Below are 24,066 nucleotides of genomic sequence, written 5' to 3'. Positions count from 1 at the left end.
AAAAAATCAAATATATTCAGCATGATTACAATTCAGGAATCTAATATCTATTAATTTTACATATAGTAACTATAGTGCATCTATTTGTTATTAATGTTTTGCAAATATATCGATATGATTATTGACACGATTTATTAGTGTGTCTAAACGATCTTTATGTATTTTTATGAAATATATAATTTGCAAAGAAACTGTGGGTACATAACTTGTCTTAGTGTTACCCACTGAGAGATTTTGTAGCTTGGCTGTGTAGTTCGTTAGCTATATTTTAAAATCAGAGGCGTCTCGATCACAGTACGCGCCAAAAAAGAACGTCGGTAACAATGCATTTTAAACGTGTAATAAAAAAAAAGAAAAAAACCCTTTTTTTCTCACAGAGAATTTAAACTTTACCTCAGTTTATTTTTACTATGTCTGTTTAGTGTTCGTTATAAAAGGACAAGCATATTTCTTTTTATAGGATGTAAAAAAAATCTGACAAATTTTTAATATGGCGGCTGGAATAATAGAAATTTGTTCCATTTTACTTTATATTCTTACTCTCATACTATTTCTCATATGAAGGATCCCGCGTTTAAATCATGATATACAGCATTTTATGATTATATGCGATATAGTCACTCCATCTCCCTTTCCTTATCAGGATATTGGCCAATAAAATATTTAAGATTTGAAATCCTATTTCTGTTCTCGATAAACTGAGAAGATTTAAGACAGTTTCTAAACAAATTTATTGTTTCATTTATTGTCACAATAAAGAATGACCAGATTCTGAACATTTTTCTCATAATAAAAAATTATTTTTATTTTTTTTTAATCGGCTAATATATAATATAAATTTATTAGAAATTAAAATAATTTAAAATTATAAAATATACATATATAAAACTTTTAAGTTTTAATTATTCTATTTACAAGTGATGTAACAGAGAAAAGTTTTTACTCATTATAGATATAGATGCGGTATTAAACATTGTTTATACGTATAGACGTAAACTATTATAGTTGAAGGGATGAATGCCCATCTTGATTAGAACTGATTGACTTAATTAGTAATTAAATATGTATAGTGTACCACATTATGATTTTTCGTCTGTTTTATGTAAATCTGTATACTCGTAATGTTCCTCAGCATTACTATCTCACTATTCATATTAGGCCATGTAAGAAAAAAGAATATTTATTCTGCGCATTATTATAGAAAACTTTTCATAATAAAGACAATGACCTCGCCAATTTTATACATTACGATTGCAATCGATTTTACTGGACTGTACTGCAGTATTCAATCGTTGTTAAAAGTTTTGTTGAGAAGTCGAGATTTTAACCATTGATAAAATTCCACTTCTTGCGCAAGAACTCTTCTCAAGGATGCATCTTTAATTCGTAGTTTTAAAGTTACCAAAGTGGGTAGAGTCTCTTTAGATCCTGTATGTAAGAAATAATATACGAAATAATATAACGAAATAAAATAATGTAATGATGAAAATAAAGACAATTTCATTTCGATAAAAATATTACAATAGATGCAATAGAATATTATAATAGATAGAAAAATAAAAATCGATATTAAAGATATTTACACAAATATACTTACGAAATTGATTATAGATATTAATAGCACCATTAAAAAAATAGGGAAACTCGATTGCGAGCGCATTCAGCGATTCCTCCATGTAATCCAATATTCCAACAACGGGATACCATCGAATAACATTTGCTTTAGCGCGTTCTAACGCCCACGTGTTATTTCGTTCCCTGGAGAGAAACAACATATATAACATAAAAATCAATAACAGTTAATATCTGTCGTATTTTTTTCGCAAAAATGCTCATTTTTCTTAATCACCATTTAAATAAATTAACAGAGAAATGCAATATATTATGTAAAATTTGTGCAATGACGTTTATATAAAAAAAATCAACAAGAATATACTTACATGCAGCGCGGTTCCTGTCCACAAAAATGTGAAATAGCTCCGTGATAAAGCATGCCCTCTTTTCCTTTCCTGTATTAGAATCACACCAAAGTAATATCGTTATTTCAATATAATATTCTGGCGCCTTTAATACATTTCTCTCTCTTTTTTTTCCTAAAAAAAATATACAATTTTTAAGGACGAAAAATTATAATTATACCATTGCCAAATTCGTGGATCCAAAGGGTCTCTCACTAAAGATATAAAAGTAGGTCCTTGACGTCCAAATGCCGAGAAATTTAGAAATTTTACGTCTCCATCGAAAGTTAAGGGAATAGCTTCTTGTCTGATGATATTTATAACTTCTTCCACCAATAATTCCTGCGAAATTAAGGACATCTTATTATTATAATAGAAACAAATTGATTTGCATTTTTACTTGCAAATTTTATGAAATTAATTATAAAGAAAAAAATTTTTTTAATTAATCGTAAAAGATTTGTTAAAAACATCAACAAGAATAAATTACTAAAATTTGGAAATTTTTTCCAAGGATAGAAAGAAAGAGAGCTAACCTGTTGTACAGCCGATAAAAATCCGTAATCACTCGGTGGTAGACGTATATGTTTAAAAGCGTTGTATCCTTGTAAACGTTGTAGAATCAGTACCATCAATTCGGCGCCTGTACCAGGTATGCGTGTCAGCATAAGAACGTGCTTGTATTTATACGGGATGTCACCCAATTCGGCGAGGGAAGGTGTGACATATCGATGTGCCTGTTTGAGATATAATTAGAATACAATCATGTAAATCATTATTTTATACAAAAATGTTATATTTTGCAACGTAAAAGAATTTTTTAACATTTTATTTCTTGTTTTTAGGTGAAAGATATAAAAATAATTATTTATATAATTATTATAATTAATTATACGCAATGTTCGATTTTATGATGATTGAATAGGAGATGGGTTTTCGTTGCATCGTGTTCAGACTCGCGGAGAATGCATTCTCCGTGTATTACGTAAACACAAGTCATCCCTAACACGTTGCTGCGAAAGATGCATTCGCTGCTTTGAAGCGCTCAATAATTAGATGCAAATTAAAGCAAGACATTCTCTAATGCGCGCCTTAATTTGGTATTATTACGTACTCGTCTTTGAAGACTAAATATTTTCTTAATAAAAGTCTGCAAAATTTTTGCAAATTTTTGCAAATTTTATTTATATTTTTATTTTATTTTCATTTTATTCTTATTATATTTCTATTACATTTTTATTTTATTTTTATTTATATTTTTATTTTATTTATATTTTTATTTTATATTTTTATTTTATTTATATATGTTTATTTTATTGAAATAAGTTGTAAAATTGAACGCGATTCGCAATCGGCGATTTGATTTTAATCGATATTGTGTAATTTCACCTGGCTGCGAGCGATCCATCGATCATCGATACGTGATCCTTCGTGACGTTTTTTGAATGAGCTACGTTTTTCGGTGACACTCGAGAGTTCAAGCAGATCCACAGACGACCTCGCATTTAAAGCGATAAAAACCATTGTCAGACACATTGAAAGCAAAAACAGAAAACCGCGTTTCCGACGCATTTCTTAGTTTTTAATCGATTATTTTTATTAAGACGAATATTATAATATATAATACGAATATTTTTTTATTAATACGTCGTATCTTATTTATATAAATTCATTTGTGGACATTTTTTTTTTTTTTTCGAAAAAACCGGTAGATCAATTGAGATTAAGAGTAAGTACTGACTCTGCTGAGTAACTGAGGAGAATGTTAGTGGGTCAGGCTCCGCAAACTGCGTGATCCCCACATCTTCGTCGTAGCCTACGACCCCCACCGATCGGATGAAATGCAACATTTCACTTTCCAACACGTACTTGTATAAACGCTTTGGCTCGTCTACAACTAATGTCTAGAAATATCCTTTTCATTCTAACATTGAACAATATACAGGGCGTTTCATTTTAATCGCCCCAGGCAAATATCTACCAGAAAAATATGGAAATTATGAAAAAATGTTTCGGACAAAAGTTGTATGGTTTCGAGGGGGCCATAAGATGGTACCGTTGGTTTGACCTTGAAGAGTCATTTGAAGGTCACGTAAAGGTCACTTCAATTTTTTTAAATGGAACACCCTATATATTTTTGCACATTCTTGTAGCTTATCTCGAGAGCTTTCCAAAACACTATAATTAAGTACCTTTTCGTTAAGTACTTTTTGAGTTATGAGGCTTGAAATAATTTCTTAATTTTACATAAACCGTAAAATATCTTGTAAAATATTCATTTTTCGATTATCTTACCTTAATACTTTTATGTACAAAATAATGAGAGGAATCAATTGGTGTAAAGAAAACACATAATTGTTTTTAAGAAAAAATATGGAATTGTTAATTGCAAATTACATATTTTTTTTTCGAAACAATTATGTGTTTTCTTTACATCAATTGATTCCTCTCATTATTTTGTACGTAAAAGTATTAAGGTAAGATAATCGAAAAATGAATATTTTACAAGATATTTTATGGTTTATGTAAAATTAAGAAATTATTTCAAGCCTCATAACTCAAAAAGTACTTAACGAAAAGGTACTTAATTATAGTGTTTTGGAAAGCTCTGGAGATAAGCTACAAGAATATGCAATGACAAATAGTAGGTTCCATTTAAGAAATTTAAGGTGATCTTTACGTGACCTTCAAATGACTGTTCAAGGTCAAACCAATGTTACTATCTTATGGCCCCCTCGAAACCATACAACTTTTGTCCGAAACATTTTTTCATAACTTCCATATTTTTCGAGATATTTGCCTGGGGCGATTAAAATGAAACACCCTGTATATATTATAAATATCACTGAAATATCTTACGTGCCACAGTTTCGAGTCTTGAGAATAATCGAGTGTCTCGACAAAAGGTCAGGAAATAACAACTATCTGAAAAAAAACGGAGCTTGACATTTATTTCTACATCTTAAAGATTCAATCGCGCACAGATACGTCCTAACAATTGCACCATAAAATTGCTTATTGAGTGACTTTTTTAGCGTAGTGATCCTTGTTTAATCCACGACGGAACGGAAGCGGAGATACACCCGGTTCGACCGAAAACGAGCGCGGAGGATCGTTTGACATTTGACGTACCGCGTGTTCAAAAGACGCCGCGCCGCGGCTGTCAAACGTCACAGCCGGTGCGGAGACCGGCCGGTGCGGTGGCGCCTGCTGTCCACGTGTTTACACGCTCTTGGTGATCCCTCTACCTACCTACCTACGGATGGGTCTATATTTGTAAACACGAGAGCAACGAGTAAGATGGATGTGTACGAGTCGCGCAAGAAGGATTGGGAGGATTTGGAAGTGTCGCGCGAGGAATTGGACAACATAACCGAGTGCCTGAAGAAGGAGGAATTCCGCAAACTGCTAATCGAGTACGCGGAGGAGGTGTCCGATCCGGATAACAAGAGGATCTACGAGAGGGAGATCGCGCAGCTGGAGAAGGAACGGGGCGTTGATGTGACGTTTGTCAACCCCGAGCCCGGTTACGTCATAAAGACCAGCGTGAACGGTGACAGGAAGTGTTTCCTCAACATCAGCAAGAACGCGGTCGTCGGACGACCCACCAGTCAGCCCTCCTACGAGCAAGGCCACCGCGGTCTACAGTGGTCCATTCCGTATACGTTGATACCGCCACGCGATGATTTCGACAAGAAAAACGCGCGATGTATGGTATTCGACGTGGTTTTTCACCCGGACACCATTTACCTGGCGTCGAAAAATGCTCGATTCCGCGAGATCGTCAATAACACAGCGATGGATGGTGTGGAAAATAACTTTAAGGTTTATATTACACTTAAGATATAGTGCGCTACATTTCTTTTTATTCTAATAATATATTGTTATACGTGTTTTTTGTGCGTTTTGCCAGGTGAAATTGGACAGGAAGAATCTCAAGTTTCCCAAGATCAACTTCAAAGGGATAACTCATCCCACAGTGATCAGAAAACCGTCGAAGGAGCCACCGAAGGAGCCGCTGGATATAGAGCCAGAGATCTATCAGAAACTAATGTCAAGCTACGACGAAAGTCGCGAGAGTCAGTTAAAAAGGAAAGAGGAAAAACCACAACGTGCTCCACCAGTTACTACTTATTACAAGAACAAGCAGAGTGAATCGATGGATGAAAAATATGTTACTCCTAAATTTTCTGTAAAACATCAGTTTGATGTAGAAATGGGAGATTTTGTTTTAAGTAAAGATTCAAAGATGTATGCTACGATTCCAAAAAAATTTGTGCTTACTATTGATCTGCCTTTATTGAAAAGTGCTAGCGACTCGACGCTCGATATACATGAACAGTCTCTTACCTTGAAAAGTGAGAAGCCTGCAAAATATCTGCTAGAACTTCCATTACCATATCCTGTGGATGGAGATAATGGAAATGCTAAATTTGATGCAAAGTATAAGAAATTAATTGTGACTTTACCAGTCATTCGACGCTCGATAACAATGGATAGCATAGATAGGCCAGACAGTGGAGTTGATAGTGATCAGAGTAGTCCTGTACTGATAGCATCTAAAGATGATGAAAACGATTTACCTAAAATAGAGTTAGTGAAGGAATATGAAAACCTGTCTAAAAATTTAGAATTTGATGAAACGAGTGATATAGATAAATGTGAAGATACTGCGTTACGGACATGTAATGTGACAGAAATTATCGATGCATTTATGAATTCTAATATTAAATACAATCTTCCTCCATACGCTTGTAATATTTATAATAATCAGTTAGCTGTTACGATAAATGTAAAAAATGTGAATCCTGATGAAATATGTCACAAAATTTTAGATAATAATGCAGGGATACATATCTTACTGACATCTATAGGTGCTGGGTTTTTTGCACAATATTATTCATTATGTCTTAAGATAGGAGATGGTTGTATTGAACCAGAAACTCTTTCAATTGAACCATGGGACAATAATGTCGTGTTTAGCATAACGGTGCGGAATCTTGAGAATGTAACACAATATTTTGTTGGTGTGGACATGGAATTTATGGAAGCAAAGGACCTCCCTACTACAGCTTCATTTACAAACAAGTTCAAGGAATTAATGGTAATATAAAATACATTAAACATATACTTGTAAATATATAAGATAGTTACATTAACAAATCATATGGTTTTGTACAGGCTTGTACGGAAGATGAACCACAGGTGGAGAGACAATTTTCTGTACAGCCAGAAGGTGATAGCGTTGTTATAGATATTCGTTCAAATCAGCAGGATTCTGATGATGAGGAAGAGCAGGAAAACGTAAAAATTATAAAGCAACAGCAAAAGAAAATGCATACAATCGAAAAAGCTAGATCAGTCTCGGAAAGCAGCGGAGATGAATTGGCAAGTAGTAATAGTAGTGTGAGATCCTCGAAAGGGATATTAAAGTCACGTCGTATCCGTGATTTCTCGCGTTCCATGTCCGAGTCAAGTGCCGATGAAAATAGCCTTCCTGCATCGTGCACGGATTATCATTATGATTTCACACACGATGTTAATTCCGAATCGGATTGTTCCAGTTTAAAAAAGACTGTACGATTTAATGATGTAGTATCACGACAATTATACAGGTATAATACAGAAAAATCAACAATTATCCAGGATGTCTACTCCCCGGAAAACATGAAACATATGAAATTCTCAGAATTCATGAATTTCTTTTATATCTGGAAAAAATCAGGGAATTCTCATAGAATTTTATTGGAACTCAGGGAATTTAAAAAAAAATTTTCTAATAATTTTGTTCTAATAATATAAATAGTCAGCAAGCCAATTCTAATGCGTTTAAAATATAAATATCTAGTCTTATTTATATATTTTAACAAAATATTGAATATGTAGTACTTTATTATAGTTTTTAGTGATAAAATGAAAATGTTACGCAACTGAAAAATTTATCTTACAAGTTATATCTTCTAAAATATTCTCTTTAATGGAATTTTAAATAAATATTCTCTTTATTGGAATTTTAAATAAACTTAAGATTTTTTAACAAATATTTTAAACAAACTTGAAAGATCGGGGAATTTTCAGAGAGTTTTTTACAAGATTTGAGTAGACACCCTGTTATTTCTTTTCGATTAAAAATTATATTAATAAACTCTCATTCATATAATTTAATTATAATTTTTTTAGGTCCAATTCAAGTATTCTTGGGCAGAGAAAGAAGAATCAACGTAAATTGCGAAATAAAAAACGCGCGCATGATCGTCGAATGAGCGAAAGTGAGAATTCTGAAACTGAAGAACGAGACAAATACAAAACACATTACAAACGTTCGCCGAACGAGGAAACTTCGGAAATTGTGAAACCTATACTTACTCGAGACAAACAGTCTCAACAACAAAGAACCGCTAATATCGAAATTGCGAAATCAAAAACGGATGACAAACATTCTTTTCATCAGCGTAGTAAATCTAATTTCGAGGAGAAATTTACTGAAGATGTTCAAGTCGATGCTTCAAATAATGCCACGAAGGATGCAGTTCAATTGGAATTTAAGAATGATTTAATATTTGACCTCGATATGTAGATTTAGATATAATACGAGAGTAATTATGCATAATTGTGATTACATATATAAAGCTAGTAGTTTCAGGGTTTAGTATTAAAATTACTTAGATGGGGGAATAATTTTTTAGTATTAGAGAAGACTAAATAATTAAGAAAATATTAGGATGAATCAAAATTGTTAATACATCTTTAAATAATTGACATATATTAGTAGTAAATATAGCGTTAAAAGTAATTTAAATCAGTTTATTAAATTTTTGCTTAATATATAAAATGTATAACAAATCTCGAAAAATGATCGTTAAGTTATATTGATAGTGGCGATGTGTGAGATATTTTTAATCGGAATCTTCAAAATTACAGCTTGAATTGTCACTGAATCGATTTAATGAATCAGGGAAAGAATATAAATTCTCTTTTCATGCCTGTTGAATATTACTGCCGTACAATATATGTGATTTTTATGCAGATAATGCTTGATGAAATCAAGAATAAATAGTGATAAATTGCAGATACTTTATGATAGAAATATATATAATTTTAATTGAAATTGTATCATGTGCATTTATGTAAAAGTATATTTAGTTCATGTAATACAAAGTGCTTTATAAAGCATATATATGAATATACAGATTGCAACAAACGCTTGTCAAAAGATATATATGTATATGGTGATAAAAATGAATATGGTTCTGATGATTGCTAATTATGTGGCGCAGAAAAAATTTTTGGTGCCTAACTCTAATTATCTAAGTCATTATATTATCGAAAGTCATCTATTTAAACAAAATTTGTAATTCAACGGAATATGTCGCAAAATTAAAATGTTTATCGATTTTATATATTATATATTGATACTTTGTAATTATATAAATGTACATATAAGTTATTTCGATCAGATAGTTGAGAGAGGTACGACGAAATATTTACATATCTGCGCTCTTAATATGTTCTATTTCTATATTATATACTGCGCTTAAGGATTTTTGCTCTGGTGAGCAATCCACATAAATCAACAAGATATTTAAACAATATAATCCTGTAATAATATAACAAGGATGAAATAAATAAAATGTTTTTACAGGCAAGATGTCTCTTCGCTCTCTAAATTAATCGTTAATTATATTATTATTAAAAAAATATTAAATATGATTTAAAAATTTTAGCATAAATATATTTTCATTGCACAATATGTATATTTATTTATAATTGATTCCAAATTGATTTTACCAATATCTTATACAGACATAATATTGCTTATAAATTATAGATAATTATTACATTTAATTATTACATTTTTTAAAATTATCACTGTGCGGAGATATTAATCTCTGATATCAGGAGCGAATCGGTTTTTCGAATGAAGTCGATTTAAAGAATAAATGGGAAATATGTCGATCGTACGTCACGACGACGATGTATTTGCGAGACATCAGGGGGTGGCTGTCGGGTCGTGCAAAGCTGTGACACGACGTGAAAAGCAGGATCGTAGGGCAACAACGGGGCGAAACGTGTGTGATCGAAAAGTAGGACGCGGCCCACGCGGTGGAAACAACCGGGCCGAGCCACGGATGAGAGTTCGAGACCATCGATCCCGCTACTTGCGAGGGGTTGTAAGGTCGTTAAACTCCGCATTGTACCTATGTATCTCTTTCGCCGCATCGCCGTGTACTTCTCCCGTATTATTTCTATTGACGGTCCCATCAGGAGAGAAAGAGAGAGAGAGAGAGAGATTCGGCCACCCACGCGAATGCTCTAATTTCGCGCGATCGCAATCCCACCAGATTTATCGTTGTCATCATTGCGGATTTACTTTAATTAGGCAGCCCATGCAGTGATAGCGGGAATCGGCACAAAAAAGGCAATTTCAAGGCTTAACAAATAGCCTTTGTTATGTTTCACGAGACGATAATACATTCAATCACATGATAACGCCATGATAATGAATTAATCTTTTCCCATACAGCACAGAATATTGCAGAAATATTATTAATATTGTTGTAACATTGCAGCAACATTGCAATATTGCCGCAATATTACTGCAATGTTCTGTGCTGTATCCCATACAGCATAGACCGTTATTGTTACATTGCAGCAATATTGCAGCAACATCGCAATATTGCCGTAATATTGCTGCAATGTAACAACAATAGTCTGTGCTGTATGGGATGGGTTATAATTCGTTAAGGGAGACTGGGGACAAAAGTAACATTTTTTGTATTATAGGTCACTAATTAATTATCGTTAGAGATATAAAAAAAAGATTACATGTTAAAAAACTCCATTTATTGCTCTATTATTATACCTATGTTTCAATCTCAAATGATAAATATTTAAAGAGTTATTATAGCTTTTCGCAAGTACGTTGATTGTTATTTTTGTCCTGGGGGCCTGGGACGAAAGTAACATCCCGACAAAAGCAGTACGTGAAATCCACGTTATTACTACGTAGATTAATATCATTGAATCCACGTGGATATTCGAGTGGATAATCCGCAAAATTACGGTACTAGAATCTACGTAGAATCTATGTGAAAATTTCATGAACTTTCGAGACATATTACTTTTTTCATTTTTGATAAGTGAATATCTTGGACTGGATTTATAAAAGTATATAAATACACTCGGCCATAAGAATAATTTTATTTTTATTTATATTTTATTTTTAATATACGCAATAAATAGGCTACCCGACAAAAACAGTACGTGAAATCCACGTTATTACCACGTAGATTAATATCGTTGAATCCACGTGGATATTCGAGTGGATAATCCGCTCAAAAACGGTACTAGAATCTACGTGGAATCTATGTGAAAATTTCATGAACTTTCGAGACATATTACTTTTTTAATTTTTGATAAGTGAATATCTTGGACATTTATAAAAGTATATAAATACACTCGGCCATAAGAATAATTTTATTTTTATTTATATTTTATTTTTAATATACGCAATAAATAGGCTATATCTTCCATTTATCCGTTTAATTTCAAATAATCTGTTCCATATTCTGAATCCCAACAAGCGATCCAGATTATTAAACAAATTATTTTAAATTAAATCAGTTTATTAAGTTAAACTGACTAAAGGACCGTCTACAATGAAAATAATATCGGTGGAGTGGACGGTGGAGTAAGGCGTAAGACTAGGAGTAATGCGAAATGGAAAAGAACCATTTGCTTACGTCTTACTCCACCGTCCACTCCACCAATATTAGTTCCATCGTAGACGGTCCTTAAAAGAAAAAATAAACTTTGGACCGTGTTAGTATCAGTTCTTTATATACACTTTATGACGAAAAGTTGAATACGAGTTAGCTAATTTGATGCAGCGCCGCATAGCGGCAAAGCGAGGAAGCATATTCTATATACATATGTACTATTACATATTTAGAAACATACAGATATAATCTTTTTTTTAGCAAACTGTTTTATCTTTCTGAAAGATTTCAGAAATATTGCAAATACAATATTATATAAAATATAAATATTATAATATTATAATATAAATATTATAAATATTATAAAAAACATGATGCAGGTATATTTCTGAAATATTTCAGATACAAAATTACAATTGAAAAATTTTAATAAAATATCTTTTAACATTACAATATTACCGAGTCGTTGAATGATTAATCATAATTTCAATAGAAATATCCACATGAAATCTACATTGATATTTCGAGAATAAAGTACCTCGATGTAATAATGAAAAAAGAAAGTTGTATCCACGTAGATAATTCGTGGATAAATCTGCATCCACGTAAGCCACGTAAAATACGTGGATTCGACGAGGATATATGTGACGTAACTGTTTTTGTCGGAATAGTCTGGGGACAAAAGTACCAGTTCTTATTTTCGGGAAAATAAAATAAATATGACTTTTTTCAATTTAAGGCAACTTTTATTATATAATCTTTTATTAAGCAAGATAACTTTTAGTATAATTTTTTTTTGTATTATATTATATTAAAATAAAAAATAAATAAATATTTATTTTTATCATCTTTGAAAAACTTAAAAGAAATAATCTTCGTTAAGTAAAATAATTATAAGTAATATCATAAAATAATTATACTTAATATCACACCAGTTTTGTACTTTTTTAAGTCTAAATAATAGTTTAATTCTAAATAGTGTAAAAATTGTATGATAACTACTTATACAAAAGAGATTGGTATCTATTCCGAATCACAATTATGGCATACGTAATAAGAATCGCCTTTAATACAGTTATTATGGGACCAACCCTTATACTTTAAGCATTGAAACATGTTACTTTCGTCCACAGAGTGTCGTGTTACTTTTGTCCTCAAACACATTTTTTAGAATAAAAGCATTATAACCTAAATATGATGCAAGACTTAGCCAAATCAACTATAAAAACTTATGAATACATTTTAGAAGAATACACCGGCAAATAATTACGTCAATATATACACTTTAATTAGGCATAGATACAAAAAAACTAAAACAAGAAATACTTAGGTGAATAATGCAAGTACACTACCCAGCAAACACCAAATAACAGTTATATAACTGTTAGTTATAATTTCCCACTCAACAATATAACTGTTACATAACAGATATGTTATGTAACTGTTATATTGTTGAGTGGGAAATTACAACTAACAGTTATATAAATGTTATTTGGTGTTTGCTGGGTAATTTCACTCCTGCATGTGCAACCGGCGCGATCGTTCTACAACAATTAGCTGAAAAGGAAGAGAATCGGGGCGTATGCGTTTGATTATATAGTACAAATTAATCAACATATTGTGTAGTTTATTACGAGGCTTGTTACTTTCATGACGTTGTTACTTTTGTCCCCGGTCTCCCCTATATTTATTTACAAATTATTGCATATATGTGTGCGCCTGATAAATTATAAATTAATAATAAAACTGCATTTTTTCAATAAATTTTGAACGATTGAACCTAGAATTGATGCTTTTAGCTGTGATTGCGAAAAATCAACTATCCTATACAGCACAGAATATTGCAGCAATATTATTAATATTGTAACATTGCAATATTGCCGCAATATTGCCGCAATTTTCTGTGCTGTATGGGATGGGTTATAATTCGTTATATTTATTTACAAATTACTGCATATATGTGTGCGCCTGATAAATTATAAATTAATAATAAAACTGCATTTTTTCAATAAATTTTGAACTATTGAACCTAGAATTGATGCTTTTAGCTGTGATTGCGAAAAATTAACTATCCCATACAGCACAGAATATTGCAGCAATATTATTAATATTGTAACATTGCAATATTGCCGCAATATTGCCGCAATTTTCTGTGCTGTATGAGATGCGTTATAATTCGTTATATTTATTTACAAATTATTGCATATATGTGTGTGCCTGATAAATTATAAATTAATAATAAAACTGCATTTTTTCAATAAATTTTGAACGATTGAACCTAGAATTGATGCTTTTAGCTGTGATTGCGAAAAATCAACTATTCTATACAGCACAGAATATTGCAGCAATATTATTAATATTGTAACATTGCAATATTGCTGCAATTTTCTGTGCTGTATGGGATCTCTCCTAACAATCTTCTCTCCTGTTTCCGCTCGATTTTGCAATAAATCTAACGCAATGCTTCGACAATTTTTTTCCAAAAGAGTCATTATAAATCTCTCGATGTTTACGTAGCTTCTTATTTCAAACGCGATTTGAACAAATATCGAAGGACTATTTGCTCGATGGTCCAAAGAGGATGACCAAGAAATAGACACAGGGAGGAGGGTATATCTCGAATACTGATCGGACCACAACACGTAATTGTGCAAAGTACACGGGGATTAAGGGTGGTAGGCCTGACTGGTGGTATCAGGTCGATAAGTCGTCCACCCCTTAAGGTTCAGAAAGTCGGTGGCCTGCCGGTGCCGGGGATGCGAGGGTGCACGAGAGAGGGAGACGGGGGAAGGGGGTAGAGGCAAGTGTATGTACCTCGCTTGGTGCCGACACGACATCGGCAATGCGGCAATGCAGCCGACCGGCGTTTAATGTCGCCCTGTCCGTCGGCCAGTCGTTGCACCTGGCACCATTCGCTGGCGAACGTACGTCTATACGTCAGGTGGAACGGGGCGGCGATATTAAGGACGCCGCGGCCGCTCTTCGCGTAACACGGTTTCGAGATCGGGCACACACGCAGGGTTGGGCATTTATCTGTAAACTATAATAGCCCATCTATGTGTGTACGCGTAAATACGCGCATGTAAACTACATTTAACGTGTCATCAATGAGCAATCTACGAAATATGGTTTATCCAAGATGTTTCGTTTATGTTTAAATATAATAGTTTAAATATAATGACACATTTTTCTTCTTTCGATATTTTAGCGCTACGAAAAATATATCAATAAAAGAATCGACGAACTGAATTTCACCCTGATAAAAAAAGAAAATAATTTATTATATTATTTTATTATATTACATTTTTTAAATTATATAACATTTAATTTAATAAAAAAAAGAAATAGTTTGTATAGTTTATATATTTACACAAAAAGAGTCCATGTAAATTTACATGTTTACATGAAAAATGTCCATGCAATTTTGAAATCTACGGCACAACCCTACACCCACGACAGTAATATCGATGACTTTTGCGCTAACGAAGATAAAGACTGACGGTGAACGATTGTTATACGGGTTATCTGTAGCACGCTACTTTACAGAGAGCTACTTTATGGAGAACTACGATAACGAAGAGAGATAAGAAATATAAAAAAATTTGATTCATCTTACAATTAGCGTTATTAGATACGTAGGAACAATTTCGTAGGAACCTATGGAGTTATTTTTACCTGCTCTATACATGATCACGAGAGATTGCCCATCTTTACCGAATTGATGTGCCATTATGAGTCTATAAATAGTCTATAAATCTATAAATAGTCTATATGTCATTCAAATGTCTCTCGTTTTTTTCGTACTATTTTTTAAAATTTTTATATTGCCGTTCGCGTAATACTCTTGTGATCCGTTCGCGTTAATCTAGCCAATAACTAGCGACTAATTTTGTTATCTGTCATCCGGGCGGCACGAAATGCTACGCATACATCTAGCTTAATTCGTTAAACTAATCTATTTCGCGTTGCAACCGCTAATTTTAATGGAATCTAAATATATATTCATTCTCTCGGAATGCAAGCGCATCGTCCTATGATTACTTGCGTAATTGCGTATATAGAGAAATCTCTGCTTTACGCTGCTACTCGCGGAAACACGTGCTTTGATTTATTTTGCTGTCAAATCTATGGACAACTGATGCGATTGTCGACGATTTTATGCGGCCACAACTCTATTCTCCAAGATTTCACGCAGCCTTTTATTGGTTCTTCCTTTACCTCTCTGTTTTAGTTCATGAATAATGTATAAAGTTCTGGCGTATTTGTTCGCATTACCGGTTTAAAATTTACGATACCTACCGCACGGAAAAATCTTGTGTTTAAAAGAAATTTGTTTCAAAGAAACAGCTTTCTTAGCTAAAAAATATCCCATTTAAGAAAATTTGCAATTAACAATTACATTTTTTTTTCGAAACAATTATGTGTTTTCTTTACACCAATTGATTCCTCTCATTATTTTGTACGTAAAAGTATTAAGATAAGATAATCGAAAAATGAATATTTTACAAGATATTTTACGGTTTATGTAAAATTAAGAAATTATTTTAAGCCTCATAATTCAAAAAGTACTTAACGAAAAGGTACTTAATTATAGTGTTTTGGAAAGCTCTCGAGATAAGCTACAAGAATGTGCAAAAATATATAGGGTGTTCTATTTAAAAACATTGAAGTGACCTTCACGTGACCTTCAAATGACTCTTCAAGGTCAAACCAATGGTATCATCTTATGGCCCCCTCGAAACCATACAACTTTTGTTAGAAACATTTTTTCATAATTTCCATATTTTTCGAGATATTTGCCTGGGGCGATTAAAATGAAACACCCTGTATAATCGAGGCAAATTGGCAGATAAAATCATTGACCTAGAAAGATGGCTAGCGATTAAAAACTGTAAAAAAGTATATAAGGATAAAAGATTTATTAAATATATTGCGAGAGAGAGAGGGGGAAGGTGAGAACAAGTGGTCGTATAAAAGAAGACAGACGGGACAATTAAAACTGCGAACAAGTCGTAAAAGATGAAACTCGTTAACATCGCAACCAATGACTTTTTGTCCCTTCAATGTTAAAGCATGCTATGTTTCCTATCCCATTTTTCATCCCCGGCTTTCTCGTTTTCACCTTCGTATCTATCTACAGACGTCCTCTCGAAGTGATAGAGAATATCGATTATATGGACCCTTGGCGGCTTCGTAATACGCTGTTATACTGTTCAGATAATTCACTGACACTCTGGAGGAGCCTCTCATATTTTCTGAGAATTTTATATAATTTTTTTTCTGTTGCTTCTCGCGCCGGATATTCGTTTGATAAATATTTGTTGTAGGATTTTTTTTTTAAATTAAAGCCACATCACAGGACAAACTAATTGGAAACGTGCCACGTGCAATCTCGCGATAAACGAATCTTTAAGCTGTTACTTATATGAAAAGTGCGATTTAAAAAAATGTTAACATGAGAACACGATTTTAATTTAAATCGAGTCGATATTTTATATCGCATTGTAAAACCCTTTGATTTGTCGTAATACCTCCTTTAAAGACATTTAAGATTGTACAAGCATGAAATGTATCGAAATGACAAGCGGAGATAAAAGACGGAATAAAATTACTACAGGTGTTTGCTTCGCTTCCAGCGTAATTCCTTTGCAAAGTACTTTGCGAAAGACGCGCGCTGATATACCTCGCTTTGGCGGCACGACGGAAACGCAGCTTTTAAAATTAGGTCGCAGCTTTGTAATCGCGATGTAGCCGAAGGTGGTATTCTTAGACTAACGGGGTTGTGTAGTCGAGCGTGGCCGGTTGCTTCGTAAAAATTCAATTTGACGTATCGTCTGACGTGACGGCGCTCGGCGATGCATCACCTTTGAAACCGACGACCTGACAGATAAACATCTATTTCTCGGGGTAACGACACTACCGATTGCCATCGTTCGTGATTAATCTGAACGATCCTCCTTCGATTTTGTCCTCGACATCAGCGAATATCACGCGTGATATTTTAATCCATTTAGATGTATGTATTTTGAGCATTTGCTTTTCCCATCAACGAAAATGTATCTACAGAGTTTTAAATATTTTAAATACACGCATCATGAACTTTTAACGCTATATCTCAGGTGAAATTTTGCTATAACTTGATTTAATAAGTAAAGATATATTATGCAATATACAAAATGTTCTTTTCCATAAAACAGTTTTTTATCAAAAAAACACGTCGTTTTTTTCAAAATTTTGTTTTTCCAATATCCCTATATTTCGATTTTTTATATTAAATTAAATTTTCATTTTATTTTTGATTTTTCAGATGATAAATTTGAATTAACCATCGCTATTTCAAATGTAAATTGCATTCCAATTAGCTATATAGTTGTGTAATTATTAATTAGGTTGTCAACAACAAATCAAAACTTGAATAATTTATCTTTATTATAGATACAAAAGTACATATATAATTTTTAAATTTATATATCTTAGACACTATTTTAATATAATAAATACATTAAAGTACTTATATTTTTAATTTATTTTTTTCGAAAGTAATTTTAACAGATTAATGAGATTTTTATCATAAAAATGATACCAAACACGATATAATTCAGATTAATTTTATTAGATGTATAATAAAAATTTTTGTTATGTATCTAACTAAAAATTACTCGAATATATCGTATTTGATACAATTTGCAAAATTTCTCATTAATTCATAAAATTAAAAGAAAAGACGATATATAAAAGTATAAGAATTTTATTTTTTAATTTCTCTTTTTCCCTTTATATTATATTAATAAAAAGTATAGAGAGAAATAATATTATATTAAAAAATAATGAAAAAGAATTAAATTTGTTTCTTTTCAACGTTCGTTTTCTATTTGAAAAAAAAAAAAACGGCATTTTTATATATCTCTAGTAATAAGATTTTACTTTAATCAGCCTTCTAATGCAGTATCCAATTTCGATCTTATTTAAGAGAGGGGTATATATGTTGGGATTTAAAATAACCGAGTCGCGGGGTAAAATCGAGTCCGCCCTGTGAACTTTTTTGCGACCAAGATCTATATCGAGAACGTTTGTAGATTGCGCGGCCTGTTCATGATGGACTAGCACGCGAATACAGTCATCGACCCTCTTCGGTATGAGCACGTTATACAATACCATCAAACTGACCTGCAGCAACGCTTTATTCAATATAGACCTCGATGCGGTGCGGCGCAGCGAACGGACGCCTTCCTATTCACGAAAAAGTCGATTTACCCCTGCTGAATATTATTTTTACAGTCCAGATTATTCTAAATTCAATTATGCGCAATAGAATCAAAGATCCAATTATTTTTAATTTATTTTTCTTCTTTTCACGACGAGAAAAATGTATGAAAAGTTTGATATTTTCGTTTGTAGAAAGGTACATTCGTTTCGACTTTGAAAAATAAAATAAGCCAGGCGTTAAATTGTCATAAAAATGCTGTACCGTTAAAATACCGAACGAAGTAAAACGAAAAATATATTTGACACGTAGCACGTGTTCCTTTATAAAATGAGCGATAATGTTTGATCAGATGAATATTGCGCGAATGGATGTGTCATCTTAAGTTGTGCTAAAGAAAATCCCCCTGGTAATTTATCAGTGTCACGCGGTTTTATTTTAATCGGATGATAAGCCGTGCTGATCTTTTCAATCGAGAAATTCAATATTTGGATTTTCCTAAGAAAGTTGCGTTTCCTTTTAATTTATACACAAATTAAATCATACCTATTTGTTTAAATGATAGTTTCATATACGAATATTAATAGACATGTATTATTACGTCACGCGATAAAATCGCACGTCTCTCCGGATGCGGATCATCGATCCGTAGATAAAAGAAGAAACGTTCGATGAACTTAAAAAAATTACTCGAACTGAAAAAAACTTAAAATCTCCAATTTCCAGCTCGAGTAATGACTGTATCAGATTCACCAGACACACGCGCGCGCGCGCGCATAAAAAGGGATGATGTGCTCGCGCGCGCGCGCGCAATCCTATAAGCGTCTCGAGAGAGGGGTGCACACTTATTGGAGATGCACACACGTTCGCGCTTTCACTTACACATAGGACATAGTGTGTCGGTTACCTACCCACGGTTTACCACATGTTGCGCTTCGAGGTGCGAGGGGCGCAAGTCAGCCAGGAGCCCGGGCCATCAGGATAGAGACGGAATCTCTCCCTCTCGACTCGGTCAGTTACGCGATCGCTAGCGTACGATTCGCGCGGCCGGTGTGTATCCCGAGCTGTACTTGTGTCATCGGGTCGGTGTCGAAAGGGTGCTGCATCGTGAGTGCATCGAACTGACGGACGTGCGCGGGATCATCCCTTAATTTCGCAGCGAGCCAGGAGACATCGGGTGTGATATAGTAAAACGGTGCTGGTGGCTCGAAGATGCTCGAACAGTGAGCGGAAGCCCCGCTTTCTCGATAAGGTCGGTATTATCCAAGAGAAGAGAAGCCCCAAACGGAGCCATCCTGTAATTATACGCGTCGCGAAAGAATACCGAGATTATACACGTACACGTACACAGAAATATAGGTGCCATAGGAAATTAGAACACAAGTACAAAGATGCAAAAAAATAATCTGTTGTTTAATGAGTAATAATTCTTTCAAATAATATTACGATCAATTGGCACGCGATATAATTCATTAATTATAAATATAATGCAAGTTTCCATTAATAACAGAAATATCGTAATTTTTGAAAAGAATTTTAATCTCTCGTCGCGAGTCAATAAACAACCTGTTGGTAAAAACAAGCTCCCGACGTGAAAAAACGAGTAATATTGTATCACATTATTTTATTATAGATATTATATACAGCGTAGATTACTTACAGCATAGATTATTTATTATATATAGCGTAAAATAGAAGAGCATTATTTTATATAAGAGCTATTTAAATAGATTAAATTCCTGTTAATTATTTTTGCAATAATTCTCTTGAACATTACTGTTCAAGAATATTCTTATTTTTGTTAAATGAAGGATATTTTTAATTAGAATTTTTTATATTTTTCCGTATACGGGAAATGTTTAGTTTCGTAAACAGTTTTTATTTACATTGAGTAATTATTATGAATGAATAATTAAAGTAAATAATTAGTATTGTCTATTTAACACAATCTATCTTGTGCGGAATTTATGTAATTGAATATCAGATTGATTTCTCATAACTATGCATTAATCCATTTTAATTGATTCAGCATATGTAATTATTGTAATATAATTACTTCAATATATGGAGTTGATAAACCGTCGGACATTATGCGATTTTCTCGCCTTAAATGTTAAACATAATTGCCAAAAAATATTTTTATAGCAATTGATTTCGCGATTATTAAATTCCGATTTTTACAAATGTTAATAAACTAAAGTAAATTACACATAATTTCTTCATTATGTGCTGAGATATGTTTGTATTTTCATATTTTGTTATTTTTTATCTTTCATATATTCAAGAGAGAGATTTTTTTCAATGTATATAGTCGAATCCATTTTTCTGAAAGGATAACAATTTTGGTAAAAAAATGCAAACGATTTTTTTTAACGCTAAAAAGGGAAAATCTGTATCGCACATTTTCGCGTTGAAGGCGTTGAAAAATTGTAAAACCTATACGGGACTCCATCCATTCTGGAAGCATTAAAGAGCATCGTATATATGCAGCGCACGAGTTTGGAATAATTTATACTAGGTGCGTATACGGAGCACTGAGATTAAATAAAATTTCTGTTATTGACAAATAATATGAGAATTTCATTGATATCGATTCATAAATATTTATTACGCAGTGTTATGATTTTTACGACGTTTCGCACGTTGACTTATATTCAAAACATTTAAAATTGCGACAATAATTACATCATATATTTGCAGCAATAAAACTTGTCCATTTAGTAAGTCATATATATATTTTATATATATATATATATATATATATATATATATAAAATTATATATATATATATATATATATATATATATATATATATATAAATCAATAAATATATAAATAAATATAAATAAATATAAATAAATATATATAAATCATTAAAGACATTTATTTCAAGTGATGACATGATTTTATATAAAATTATTTTATATATATTTGCTTTGAATATAAGGATGGATGGTTTCTTCCTTTTCATTGAATTCATAATTCATTCATTAAATGTACGAATGCCGCGAGGCATATAATAACGAGCACGCCTAATTTGCATATATATTTCAGAGATAGATCGCAAGACGCAATAGTATAACCCGGTTATTCTCGAACGGTCAATGATTTCTCGGCTACTCGGAAAATAGAAACGATTGGATTAGTTCCAGAAAATATTTTATCGTATCGAATCGGAAATGCTCGCTTTACAATGGCACTTTGTCTAGTAAAATGGAGAGCCTCGATTGATGTTGACTTGCGGAATTCTTCAATGTGGATCCTATATTTCTGTAAAATACGTTGTTATGCACTCGAGAATAAAATTCAATCCACGTGCAACGTAGGAACTTTGCTCGAGATTTGCGCACGCAAATCGTCTCGAGTCGTGCCTCACAGTGCTTCTCACATCTTGGTACATCCTAATGCTATTTTCATGAATAATTTCATTGCAATTTAATTTATGTATTTGCAGGTTCGTGCGCTTAACAGCGCGGTGGGGTGGCCTCAATGCCGGTCAGGAAGGGCCTTCTCGCTCCACAGAATACTTTCTTGGATACCATCGCGACTCGTTTCGATGGAACCCGTAAGTTCTTTTGTTGCTATTATAGGGCTGCAAGATATTAAGTTTAAGTCTTGATTTTGCCCTGTTTTCTTTCTTGAAACTCGAGACAAGAACAAGACAAGATTTTCAATTAGTTATCAAGATAATACCAAGACTAAAAGATTATTGATCTTGTCGATATTATTGATTTTTAAAAAAAGCTAAAATATGCAAGACCAAGACAAGATTTAAGTTTTCGAAAATTTTCAATACCAATACAATATTTTTACAAATATTGTCTTGTCTTGAGTTTTGTGCAACTCTAATTATTATTCTGCTATGTACATTCGTATGTCAGTTAATATTAAGCGAAAAGAATATCGCGAAAAAAATTTATGGTCAAACTTTTATATTTGTTAGCTCTTTTCTTCGCTTTCAATTTTTTATTAAGATTATTTAATTACAAATTTTTAATTTATTAAATTAAAGACACTTTCTATACATTCCACTGCGACAATAACACAGATCTACAAAGTTTTGTTGTTGGGCAGCTGGGGGTCATTTCCGAAGTAATTTTCTGCGTAGAATCCGAATCCGAGGTCAGAATTGGCCCATCACGTCAGGATTTTGAGATATTTGAGGTTATATACTCGAAAAATGGCTTTTTGGGTTATGTACAGGACGCACAAAATTTTACTACTTTTGAGGTTATGTACAGGACGCACAAAATTTTTTAGCTCTTTTCTTCTAATTGCATCATTTAGTACTACTCTTTCCCTTCAAAATGAGCTATCGAATGGTCATCTACGATTTTTCCTTGCAAAGTTACGGCCATTTTAAGATGACATGATGAATTCCAAACCCTGCGCCGTTATAGCCCAACAACCTCATGAGCATTCACATTTAACCTGTAAACTTTGAACTATAAACCCGAAAACTTGGACTGAAAACTGTATATATGGGTTGATTCGTAATCAGCGACCCCAAAAATCCATGTTTTCAGTTCTCAGTTCAAATTTGAGCGAAATTAAAATTTTTGTCCACCATATTGGATCCACCATCTTGAATTTTCAAAATCTGATTTCAGATTCTCCATCAAACCCATATATACAGTTTTCAGTCCAGGTTTTCGGGTTTATAGTTCAAAGTTTACAGGTTTAATGTGAATGATCATGAGGTTGTTGGGCTATAACGGCGCAGGGTTTGGAATTCATCATGTCATCTTAAAATGGCCGTAACTTTGCAAGGAAAAATCGTAGATGACCATTCGACAGCTCATTTTGAAGGGAAAGAGTAGTACTAAATGATGCAATTAGAAGAAAAGAGCTAAAAAATTTTGTGCGTCCTGTACATAACCTCAAAAGTAGCCCAAAATTTTTCGAGTATATAACCTCAAATATCTCAAAATCCTGACGTGATGGGCCAATTCTGACCTCGGATTCGGATTCTACGCAGAAAATTACTTCGGAAATGACCCCCAGCTGCCCAACAACAATCATGACCCCATTTTTTGTAGACCTGTGTAATTTGTCTTTATAAAAATCGCGAGAAAGTTTTATTCGTAAAACTCTTTTTAAGGGTCGAGAAATGGGAAGCGAAAGTATTGCGAAAGCATTACGAAAGCATTGCGAAAACGCCAGAGTCGTTCCTTATTTCGCTTT

At 32.8% G+C, this 24,066-nt stretch overlaps 3 protein-coding genes across 7 annotated transcripts in view; 2 read left to right on the top strand and 1 right to left on the bottom strand.

The window, feature by feature from the left end:
• Positions 1–758: 758 nt before the first annotated feature.
• Positions 759–3,693, bottom strand: LOC145967252 (uronyl 2-sulfotransferase). Its single transcript, XM_083091959.1, has 6 exons — positions 3,348–3,693; positions 2,495–2,695; positions 2,140–2,300; positions 1,941–2,009; positions 1,598–1,758; positions 759–1,428 (listed from the first exon to the last, which is right to left on the bottom strand). Exons 1-6 carry the CDS (start codon positions 3,528–3,530, stop codon positions 1,286–1,288), a joined length of 918 nt encoding a protein of 305 aa, XP_082948085.1. The 5' UTR covers positions 3,531–3,693; the 3' UTR covers positions 759–1,285.
• A 1,123-nt stretch (positions 3,694–4,816) lies between these two features.
• Positions 4,817–9,604, top strand: Nop17l (PIH1 domain-containing protein Nop17-like). Of its 3 annotated transcripts, XM_083091948.1 has the most exons (5): positions 4,817–4,864; positions 4,994–5,783; positions 5,872–7,062; positions 7,140–7,573; positions 8,139–9,604. In XM_083091948.1, the coding sequence occupies exons 2-5, from the start codon at positions 5,259–5,261 to the stop codon at positions 8,533–8,535; spliced, it is 2,547 nt and encodes an 848-aa protein (XP_082948074.1). In that variant the 5' UTR covers positions 4,817–4,864; positions 4,994–5,258; the 3' UTR covers positions 8,536–9,604. The 3 variants fall into 3 exon arrangements, with proteins under 3 accessions (XP_082948074.1, XP_082948075.1, XP_082948073.1); XM_083091949.1 differs by having other exon boundaries at positions 4,850–5,783; positions 7,140–7,346; positions 8,139–8,335; XM_083091947.1 differs by having other exon boundaries at positions 4,851–5,783.
• A 10,238-nt stretch (positions 9,605–19,842) lies between these two features.
• Positions 19,843–24,066, top strand: part of Elk (Eag-like K[+] channel) — a 40,393-nt gene continuing 36,169 nt past the window's right edge. For all 3 annotated transcript variants that reach the window (XM_083090974.1, XM_083090973.1, XM_083090972.1), the window contains exons 1-2: positions 19,843–20,133; positions 22,337–22,447. In XM_083090974.1, the coding sequence (XP_082947100.1) occupies positions 22,372–22,447 (76 nt within the window). In that variant the 5' untranslated portion in view covers positions 19,843–20,133; positions 22,337–22,371. The remainder of the gene's footprint in view (positions 20,134–22,336; positions 22,448–24,066) is intronic.

The sequence above is a fragment of the Camponotus vicinus genome, unplaced genomic scaffold (assembly GCF_025532165.1).
Source record: "Camponotus vicinus isolate PSW18456_S1 unplaced genomic scaffold, iyCamVici1.0 SCAF_2, whole genome shotgun sequence".
Classification (NCBI taxonomy): domain Eukaryota; kingdom Metazoa; phylum Arthropoda; class Insecta; order Hymenoptera; family Formicidae; genus Camponotus; species Camponotus vicinus.
This window is presented reverse-complemented; position numbering and strand designations above follow the sequence as displayed.

What these genes read in the sequence shown, in the direction of transcription:
- LOC145967252 (XM_083091959.1), bottom strand. Translation starts at nt 3,530, where the DNA reads ATGCGTCGGAAACGCGGTTTTCTGTTTTTGCTTTCAATGTGTCTGACA. An exon ending in TTTTATCGGCTGTACAACAG is followed by an intron (nt 2,301 to 2,494) that starts GTTAGCTCTCTT and finishes TTAATTTCGCAG; the next exon opens with GAATTATTGGTGGAAGAAGT. An exon ending in GATCCACGAATTTGGCAATG is followed by an intron (nt 2,010 to 2,139) that starts GTATAATTATAA and finishes ATTCTAATACAG; the next exon opens with GAAAGGAAAAGAGGGCATGC.
- Nop17l (XM_083091948.1), top strand. Translation starts at nt 5,259, where the DNA reads ATGGATGTGTACGAGTCGCGCAAGAAGGATTGGGAGGATTTGGAAGTG. An exon ending in GTGTGGAAAATAACTTTAAG is followed by an intron (nt 5,784 to 5,871) that starts GTTTATATTACA and finishes GCGTTTTGCCAG; the next exon opens with GTGAAATTGGACAGGAAGAA. An exon ending in GTATCACGACAATTATACAG is followed by an intron (nt 7,574 to 8,138) that starts GTATAATACAGA and finishes TAATTTTTTTAG; the next exon opens with GTCCAATTCAAGTATTCTTG.